Genomic DNA, 10,982 nt, shown 5'->3' on the forward strand with positions numbered 1-10,982 from the left:
GCTGTTTTTGGCAATTTTTGAATTTTAAAATGAAATGCACTGACATATGGCAGCTACATGTAGCACTTGCAGTTTGGCTTTTTGAAGCTTAATTGCACTTGCATGATTCTTGCTGTTCTGGGTTTGTTGCCTCATGGTTGAATGAAATTATTGTAATTCACTTTGGATAAAACTGACTTAAGATAATATGTAATGAAATGTATTTTCCATGTACACCCACTGATGTTTATGAGCTTAATGTACGATCAAACATATTCATTATTCTCATTTACGTTGCACATTTTTACAGAAAAGTCACTTCAGAGAAGCATCACAAAAACACATTCAAACATGGTAACAGGCTTCTGTCTTATGAGGAATCGCTCAATATAATTTTACACTTTAAAATGTCCTTCAATGCTTTTTGTACAATGACTAACAATACAAATGATTGTCAAATGTTTTAAAATAAAAGATACTTAAAATATATGAAAAATAAATAATGCATAACAGTCGAACTCAGTTCAATTCTTGACAAACTGTGATTTTATTACTTTTACATTTGCAGACCTTTCAATGATCTAAGGAATTCATTATAATGTACTGCTATTTCTTTAAATACACATTGAACAAGAGAACAAACTCACTGTGTTTGTCTCTGACATGCAGTAGCATTAGTAGTAGCAGTAGTAGTAGAAGAAAACCATTGGTAAAGTAGTACTAGAAGGAGTACAGGAAGCATTAGTAGTAGCAGTGGCAGCAGTAGAATCAACACCTGTGTACAGTACACAGGTGTTTGCTTTGTCGAGCACAGTTAAAAGCCACAGAAGGTATTTTAGATTCAAGATTCAAGGGAGCAAACAAGCAAACTGTCATCCTAAAAGACACAATAGTGACACTTAAAAAGACTTCATGAAACATATATAATAAAAGACCAGTTATATGCTAAAAAGTGCAATTAAATAACCAAGTTCAATTATTATAAATCATCTTATATCTTAATGAAATAAACTGGGAAATAATGATTGAAAAGTCATTTCAAATCTTCTTTAACAACATTTCTCTCCTTTACATAACCCTTCCTTATATCAAATAATACATTCCTATTATTTATGAATTAATACGTTCATATCTGCATCCACACATAGGAGACATGCTCAGAGTCAGCACTAACAAGTCAGTTGTTTGAGTTGATGCATTGTGTTGAACTGAAAACCTCCGTTCAGAAGGACCTTCTAACATCCTCAAGTGTCTTGTCTGGATTCCTTTTCAGAGATGTACCGAACCAGCCTCGTGTCACTCGCAGTGCTGCTGTGCTCTGCACTCTTGGTAGATGGAGGGAAAGTCTTGGTGTTCCCTGTAGATGGAAGCCACTGGATCAACATGAAAGTCCTCATCGAGGAGCTTCACTCAAGAGGGCATGAGATCACAGTTCTGCGACCGTTAGACGCCTGGTACATCAAGCAAGATTCTCCCCACTACAAGTCCATCACTATTAAATCCTCAACTGGTTTTGATGAGGAAAACTTTGGCACATTTGTAACCGCAACGCTGAAGATGCGGCGGGAAGGTGCATCACTTTGGAATGTTATATCTCTGCGATTTGGAATGCTAAACACATTATATCACATGCATAAGCAGCTGCTTGAGATGGTGGAGGAGATGTTCCAGGACACCAAACTGATGCAGGGTTTTCACGATGCCAATTATGATTTGGTTCTGACAGATCCTGCTATTGGTGGAGGGGTGCTTCTGGGTCACCGCTTGGGTCTTCCACTTGTCTTCAATGTGAGGTGGACCATTCAGGGTGAGGGACATCAGGCAATAGCACCATCCCCAGTCTCATATGTCCCAATACCAGAGACAGAGCTGACTGACAAGATGACCTTCACCCAGAGAGTCAACAACTTCCTCTTCTATTTATTTACATGTTTTCAAATTTGGTACACTGTGGATTCAAACTACAAACCTTTTGTCCATCGTCACTTCAGCAGTGACGTACATTACATGGAGCTGTTCCAAGCGGCAGATATCTGGCTGATGAGGAACGATTTTACCTTTGAGTTCCCAAGACCCACAATGCCAAACATCATCTACATGTCGGGGTTTCAGTGCAAACCCTCCAAGCCTCTGTCCAAAGAACTTGAGGAGTTTGTCCAGAGCTCTGGTGAACATGGTGTCATTGTTATGACGTTGGGAACCCTGGTGGCAAACCTTCCAGAGGACGTCACTGACGACATCGCAGCAGCTTTTGCCCAACTTCCTCAAAAGGTGATCTGGAGGCACAAAGGAAAAAGACCGTCCACTCTTGGGAACAACACCTTACTCTTAGACTGGCTGCCTCAGAATGACCTCCTGGGTCACCCCAAGACCAGACTGTTTGTGGCCCATGGAGGAACCAATGGAATACAGGAGGCCGTCTACCACGGCGTTCCCCTGGTGGGCCTGCCTCTCATGTTTGATCAGCCTGACAACTTCTTCAAGATGAAAGTAAGAGGTGTGGCCAAAGTCATGGACATTGCAACTGTGAACAGAGAGAACTTCTTGGAGGCTCTCAAGGAGGTTCTCTATGAACCGAGCTACAGGGAGAACATGAGGAAGCTGTCCAACCTGCAGAGAGATCAGCCCATAAAACCACTGGACCATGCCGTATTCTGGATCGAGTTCGTCATGAGGCACAAGGGGGCGCCGCACCTCAGGACAGAGTCTTATAAGATGTCCACGGTCCAGTACTATTCCATTGATGTCATTGCCTGTCTGCTGGCAGTTAGTGTGGCAGCATTCACTCTTTTTATTTCTGTCGTCAAGTTTTTGTGGTGCAGAGTGTTTTACAGAAGCAAAGTCAAAAATGAATGAGTGTGCTGCAAAATTTCAGAATTTTAAGATCTGAATTTTGATTCATGAAAACGATACTAAATCTTTCACTAGTGTGCAGCTGAATGCACCAACTTCACACTGTCTCACCACCTCAGCACCGTGCGCAGAGTTTTCAACAGTTGCCACTGCCAACAGCCAACAACTCATTTCAGTCAAACCTGCTACTTTACCTTTATATACTTATTCATTATTAATGTTTGATTCAAATAAAACTGTTTTGATAAACACGTTGGGATTCTCTAAGCATTTATATTTAAGAGTCCACTGCGAAGGAGTAGCTGCCACTCAACAAAATCCCGACTGTTTGCTGTCCTGGCTCCCAAACGGTGGAACGAGCTCCCCATTGACATTAGGACAGAAAGTCTACACGTCTTCCTCCGCAGACTAAGGACACATCTCTTCAGACTATACCTTGGTTAAGAAGATTATGTCTAATAACCATCTTTAACTCCGGTGTTTATATATAAAATCTAGAAAATTCCTCCTGCCGAGAAATTTTGAATGTGTGCCTAGTGCTCGAGACAGACATTTATAAAAGCTGCATGTTTACAACATGATCCAGGTTGGTGAGAGAGAGAGAGACGTTGCCATTTTGAGGGAGAGAGAGAAAGACGGATCCAAACCCTTGGGAGCCGATCCAAACAGCCAGCAAAACAACAAACAAAAATAGTAACGAACGCAAAGGCTAAAGATAAATCCGACTGGCTACTGGCTTGTATGGCTGTCTACAGACTGCCATGTGGCCGCTCAGTAGTCATCCTCAATACCTCTTCGCCTTCTAAAAACGTGCTGCTACTTGAATCGCAGCATCAAAGACATCAAAGGAATCTGTCCTGGCTAAACACGCTGGAAAAGAGAAAGCTACACCCTAGCAAAGCCCTTGAACAACGTGCGATTATCAAAAACTATAATTCCTATCTCTGAAATAAAAACACTGTGAGCATCCCAAAGCGTTGGCGAACAAATATATATATTTTTAATGGTAAGAGTAAAAAGATTTGACAGTGGGAGTGAATTAGAAACGTTTGGCTTCTTCCAGAAAATTCCTCTCAAAATTAACATTAGACCCAATGGGAAGAGACACATGATGCTCTTCCGCAGTCCCGAACAACTGCTTCTTTCTCAAAAACTATAAGTCGTATCTGTGAAATAAAAACCCTGTGAGAATCCCAAGACTTTGCCGAACACACAGATATATTTTTTATTGGTTAGAGTTAAGAAATGGGACTGTGGGAGCGAGTTAGAAAAGTTTGACTTTCGGGCTCCTTACCGATATTTCCTCTCTAAATTAACATGAGACCCAATGGAGAGCTCAGAGAACTAAAGTATAAAAAATGCATACAGCCAAATGTTTAGCTCTGATATATTTAATAGTGACATTTCTGCGAAGCTAACACGTTTTCCTACGTTTTGGTCTAAAAATCATGTATGAAAACCTCCATTTGTGACTTTGAAAGCAGTTTAGACTGAATGAAATCTGTCCTGCTCCACTCTCACTCTAAATGGGCGAGAGACCTTGACTCCCATTCATTTATTTTGGGCTGTTTTTGGCAATTTTTGAATTTTAAAATGAAATGCACTGACATATGGCAGCTACATGTAGCACTTGCAGTTTGGCTTTTTGAAGCTTAATTGCACTTGCATGATTCTTGCTGTTCTGGGTTTGTTGCCTCATGGTTGAATGAAATTATTGTAATTCACTTTGGATAAAACTGACTTAAGATAATATGTAATGAAATGTATTTTCCATGTACACCCACTGATGTTTATGAGCTTAATGTACGATCAAACATATTCATTATTCTCATTTACGTTGCACATTTTTACAGAAAAGTCACTTCAGAGAAGCATCACAAAAACACATTCAAACATGGTAACAGGCTTCTGTCTTATGAGGAATCGCTCAATATAATTTTACACTTTAAAATGTCCTTCAATGCTTTTTGTACAATGACCAACAATACAAATGATTGTCAAATGTTTTAAAATAAAAGATACTTAAAATATATGAAAAATAAATAATGCATAACAGTCGAACTCAGTTCAATTCTTGACAAACTGTGATTTTATTACTTTTACATTTGCAGACCTTTCAATGATCTAAGGAATTCATTATAATGTACTGCTATTTCTTTAAATACACATTGAACAAGAGAACAAACTCACTGTGTTTGTCTCTGACATGCAGTAGCATTAGTAGTAGCAGTAGTAGTAGAAGAAAACCATTGGTAAAGTAGTACTAGAAGGAGTACAGGAAGCATTAGTAGTAGCAGTGGCAGCAGTAGAATCAACACCTGTGTACAGTACACAGGTGTTTGCTTTGTCGAGCACAGTTAAAAGCCACAGAAGGTATTTTAGATTCAAGATTCAAGGGAGCAAACAAGCAAACTGTCATCCTAAAAGACACAATAGTGACACTTAAAAAGACTTCATGAAACATATATAATAAAAGACCAGTTATATGCTAAAAAGTGCAATTAAATAACCAAGTTCAATTATTATAAATCATCTTATATCTTAATGAAATAAACTGGGAAATAATGATTGAAAAGTCATTTCAAATCTTCTTTAACAACATTTCTCTCCTTTACATAACCCTTCCTTATATCAAATAATACATTCCTATTATTTATGAATTAATACGTTCATATCTGCATCCACACATAGGAGACATGCTCAGAGTCAGCACTAACAAGTCAGTTGTTTGAGTTGATGCATTGTGTTGAACTGAAAACCTCCGTTCAGAAGGACCTTCTAACATCCTCACGTGTCTTGTCTGGATTCCTTTTCAGAGATGTACCGAACCAGCCTCGTGTCACTCGCAGTGCTGCTGTGCTCTGCACTCTTGGTAGATGGAGGGAAAGTCTTGGTGTTCCCTGTAGATGGAAGCCACTGGATCAACATGAAAGTCCTCATCGAGGAGCTTCACTCAAGAGGGCATGAGATCACAGTTCTGCGACCGTTAGACGCCTGGTACATCAAGCAAGATTCTCCCCACTACAAGTCCATCACTATTAAATCCTCAACTGGTTTTGATGAGGAAAGCTTTGGCACATTTGTAACCGCAACGCTGAAGATGCGGCGGGAAGGTGCATCACTTTGGAATGTTATATCTCTGCGATTTGGAATGCTAAACACATTCTATCACATGCATAAGCAGCTGCTTGAGATGTTGGAGGAGATGTTCCAGGACACCAAACTGATGCAGGGTTTTCACGATGCCAATTATGATTTGGTTCTGACAGATCCTGCTATTGGTGGAGGGGTGCTTCTGGGTCACCGCTTGGGTCTTCCACTTGTCTTCAATGTGAGGTGGACCATTCAGGGTGAGGGACATCAGGCAATAGCACCATCCCCAGTCTCATATGTCCCAATACCAGAGACAGAGCTGACTGACAAGATGACCTTCACCCAGAGAGTCAACAACTTCCTCTTCTATTTATTTACATGTTTTCAAATTTGGTACACTGTGGATTCAAACTACAAACCTTTTGTCCATCGTCACTTCGGCAGTGACGTACATTACATGGAGCTGTTCCAAGCGGCAGATATCTGGCTGATGAGGAACGATTTTACCTTTGAGTTCCCAAGACCCACAATGCCAAACATCATCTACATGTCGGGGTTTCAGTGCAAACCCTCCAAGCCTCTGTCCAAAGAACTTGAGGAGTTTGTCCAGAGCTCTGGTGAACATGGTGTCATTGTTATGACGTTGGGAACCCTGGTGGCAAACCTTCAGGAGGCGTCACTGACGACATCGCAGCAGCTTTGCCCAACTTCCTCAAAAGGTGATCTGGAGGCACAAAGGAAAAAGACCGTCCACTCTTGGGAACAACACCTTACTCTTAGACTGGCTGCCTCAGAATGACCTCCTGGGTCACCCCAAGACCAGACTGTTTGTGGCCCATGGAGGAACCAATGGAATACAGGAGGCCGTCTACCACGGCGTTCCCCTGGTGGGCCTGCCTCTCATGTTTGATCAGCCTGACAACTTCTTCAAGATGAAAGTAAGAGGTGTGGCCAAAGTCATGGACATTGCAACTGTGAACAGAGAGAACTTCTTGGAGGCTCTCAAGGAGGTTCTCTATGAACCGAGCTACAGGGAGAACATGAGGAAGCTGTCCAACCTGGAGAGATCAGCCCATAAAACCACTGGACCATGCCGTATTCTGGATCGAGTTCGTCATGAGGCACAAGGGCGCCGCACCTCAGGACAGAGTCTTATAAGATGTCCACGGTCCAGTACTATTCCATTGATGTCATTGCCTGTCTGCTGGCAGTTAGTGTGGCAGCATTCACTCTTTTTATTTCTGTCGTCAAGTTTTTGTGGTGCAGAGTGTTTTACAGAAGCAAAGTCAAAAATGAATGAGTGTGCTGCAAAATTTCAGAATTTTAAGATCTGAATTTTGACTCACGATACAGAGTCTTTCACCGGTGTGCAGTGTGTTACCTCTTTACTGTCTTTATGCTCCATGTCAAATGTTTTGGGTTTTTCGATCACATGGCATCAACCAGTATGACTGGCACAGTAAAATGCCACAGAAGGCATTCAAGATTCAAGATTCAAGATTCAAGATTCAAGATTCAAGATTCAAGATTCAAGATTCAGGGTACAACGTTCAAGATTCAAGATTCAAGGTTCAAGGTTCAAGGTTCAAGATTCAAGATTCAATGCTCAAGGTTCAAGGCAGCATTCACTCTTTTTATTTCTGTGGTGCAGTGTTTTACAGAAGCAAAGTTAAAAATGAAGATAAATAATGAAGCATGATGATCGAGGAACAAATCAGGTACCAGGCTTCTGCCAGATGAGGAATCGCTCACAGTCATTTTAAACTTTAAACTGTCTTTCAATGCTTTTTGTACAATGACTAATGATACAAATGATTGTCAAATGTTTTAAAATAAAAGACATATAAGATATTTTCAAAAAATACATTGGTATGTGATAGTTCATTCTTGTCAATCAGATTATTTCAGTGGTATGTTTCAAGGATCTAAGGAATCTATTATAAGGTGCTGCTGTTTCTTTACACCATGACATGAATCACAGCCTCAATGTGTCGTAACCAGTCATATTGCAGAAATATCATCAGGATTCTGCATCAACTTTGATTTTTTGTTTGGTTCATGTTCCAACTGCTAACATGGAGGAGGAGGGGTTTCTGAACTATACTGCAGCCAGACACCAGGGGGTGATAGAGATGCTTTGGCTTCACTTTTTGGAACCATCTTTATTTACAGTCGATGACACACAAACCGACAAACAACTCATACTCACAGACGGGATGAGGCCGTGCTGCAGATAGAGTGCAGTGACTGCAGTTTCTTCCCCAGACACAAGGGGGTGGTGTTGATTCAGTTATAGGACGAATTCAAATGCTGCAGACCCGAATCCTCCTTAACACAAACACACAAACACATAAGATAAAGCAGAAACAATTGATTGTTGTAATCTAAAGTATGTGTCATTACAGTTTTCCCAGCATAGTGTGCTGTGTCTCCACTGCAAATCCCCCTTTTAGCAGGTTTATCCACATTTTAAAACCTTGACACACACACATTTTGTTTGTGTGTGTGTCTCACGATCTCAGCTGAGTCCGACTGTTCAGTCTCTCTGGATGTGGTTGAGTTTAAAACCTGAAGATGACGACAGTCGAAACACACACACACACACACACACACACACACACACACACACACACACACACACACACACACACACACACACAACCAGTCAACTTCAACAACAGCTCCTCTGTGATGTACCTGAGACCTGACAGACAGAGAGTAATGATACTGGGATGTGAGGGATGTGATGGATGTGTTGGATGGATGGATGTGATGGATGTGATGGATGTGATGGGCGTGATGGATGTGATGGGCGTGATGGATGTGATGGATGTGATGGATGTGATGTGATGGATGTGATGGATGTGATGGGCGTGATGGGCGATGGAGTGATGGCGTGATGGATGTGATGGCGTGATGGATGTGATGGGCGTGATGGCGTGATGGATGTGATGGGCGTATTGGATGTGATGGATGTGATGGATGTGATATGTGATGGGCGTGATGGGCGGATGGATGTGATGGGCGTGATGCGTGATGGATGTGATGGATGATGATGTGATGGCGTGATGGGCGTGATGGATGTGATAGATGTGATGGCGTGATGGATGTGATGGATGTGATGGGCGTGATGGACGTGATGGATGTGATGGGCGTGATGGGCGTGATGGATGTGATGGATGATGGGCGTGATGGACGTGATGGATGTGATGGACGTGATGGATGTGATGGCGTGATGGGCGGCATGTGATGGATGTGATGGATGGATGGACGTGATGGATGTGATGGAGATGGATGGTGGTATGGATGATCGGATGATGGATGTGATGGATGTGATGGATGTGATGGATGTGATGGGCGTGATGGACGTGATGGGCGTGATGGGCGTGATGGGCGTGATGGGCGTGATGGGCGTGATGGATGTGATGGATGTGATGGATGTGGGATGTGATGGATGTGATGGACGTGATGGACGTGATGGGCGTGATGGACGTGATGGGCGTGATGGGCGTGATGGATGTGATGGGCGTGATGGATGTGATGGGCGTGATGGGCGTGATGGAGGATGGTGATGGATGTGATGGATGTGATGGGCGTGATGGGCGTGATGGATGTGATGGGCGTGATGGGCGTGATGGGCGTGATGAGCGTGATGGGCGTGATGGGCGTGATGGACGTGATGGACGTGATGGATGTGATGGGCGTGATGGACGTGATGGGCGTGATGGGCGTGATGGACGTGATGGGCGTGATGGGCGTGATGGACGTGATGGGCGTGATGGGCGTGATGGGCGTGATGGATGTGATGGGCGTGATGGGCGTGATGGATGTGATGGGCGTGATTGGCGTGATGGGCGTGATGGGCGGATGGCGTGATGGACGTGATGGATGTGATGGATGTGATGGATGTGATGGATGTGTAGGCGTGATGGCGTGATGGGCGTGATGGGCGTGATGGATGTGATGGGCGTGATGGGCGTGATGGATGTGATGGATGTGATGGATGTGATGGATGTGATGGATGTGATGGGCGTGATGGGCGTGATGGGCGTGATGGACGTGATGGGCGTGATGGGCGTGATGGATGTGATGGGCGTGATGGATGTGATGGGCGTGATGGGCGTGATGGATGTGATGGATGTGATGTGATGGATGTGATGGACGTGATGGACGTGATGGATGTGATGGGCGTGATGGGCGTGATGGGCGTGATGGGCGTGATGGGCGTGATGGGCGTGATGGGCGTGATGGGCGTGATGGATGTGATGGGCGTGATGGGCGTGATGGGCGTGATGGGCGTGATGGATGTGATGGGCGTGAGGATGAGATGTGATGGATGTGATGGACGTGATGGGCGTGATGGATGTGATGGGCGTGATGGATGTGATGGGCGTGATGGGCGTGATGGATGTGATGGACGTGATGGGCGTGATGGATGTGATGGGCATGATGCGTGATGGGCGTGATGGATGTGATGGGCGTGATGGGCGTGATGGGCGTGATGGGCGTGATGGGCGTGATGGGCGCGTGAGCGTGATGGACGTGATGGATGTGATAGATGTGATGGCGTGATGGGCGTGATGGGCGTGATGGGCGTGATGGGCGTGATGGGCGTGATGGATGTGATGGATGTGATGGATGTGATGGATGCGATGGACGTGATGGACGTGATGGACGTGATGGTTGATGGATGTGATGGATGTGATGGATGTGATGGGCGTGATGGACGTGATGGGCGTGATGGGCGTTGGATGTGATGGGCGTGATGGGCGTGATGGGCGTGATGGGCGTGATGGATGTGATGGATGTGATGGGCGTGATGGACGTGATGGGCGTGATGACGTGATGGACGTGATGGGCGTGATGGGCGTGATGGGCGTGATGGACGTGATGGGCGTGATGGGCGTGATGGACGTGATGGATGTGATGGGGTGATGGGCGTGATGGATGTGATGGATGTGATGGACGTGATGGACGTGATGGACGTGATGGACGTGATGGACGTGATGGACGTGATGGACGTGATGGACGTGATGGACGTGATGGACGTGATGGAC

The 10,982-nt window shown here is 44.1% G+C and overlaps 1 protein-coding gene and 1 pseudogene across 1 annotated transcript; both read left to right on the forward strand.

The window, feature by feature from the left end:
- Nucleotides 1-529: 529 nt before the first annotated feature.
- LOC118114705 (UDP-glucuronosyltransferase 2A2-like) lies at nt 530-3,081 on the forward strand. The gene has a single exon (XM_047341261.1). The coding sequence runs from the start codon at nt 1,255-1,257 to the stop codon at nt 2,833-2,835; it is 1,581 nt and encodes a 526-aa protein (XP_047197217.1). The 5' UTR covers nt 530-1,254; the 3' UTR covers nt 2,836-3,081.
- An 885-nt stretch (nt 3,082-3,966) lies between these two features.
- On the forward strand, nt 3,967-7,789 carry LOC118114704 (annotated as a pseudogene).
- The last annotated feature ends 3,193 nt before the right edge of the window (nt 7,790-10,982 follow it).

This window comes from Hippoglossus stenolepis, chromosome 9 (assembly GCF_022539355.2).
Source record: "Hippoglossus stenolepis isolate QCI-W04-F060 chromosome 9, HSTE1.2, whole genome shotgun sequence".
In the NCBI taxonomy this organism is placed as follows: Eukaryota; Metazoa; Chordata; class Actinopteri; order Pleuronectiformes; family Pleuronectidae; genus Hippoglossus; species Hippoglossus stenolepis.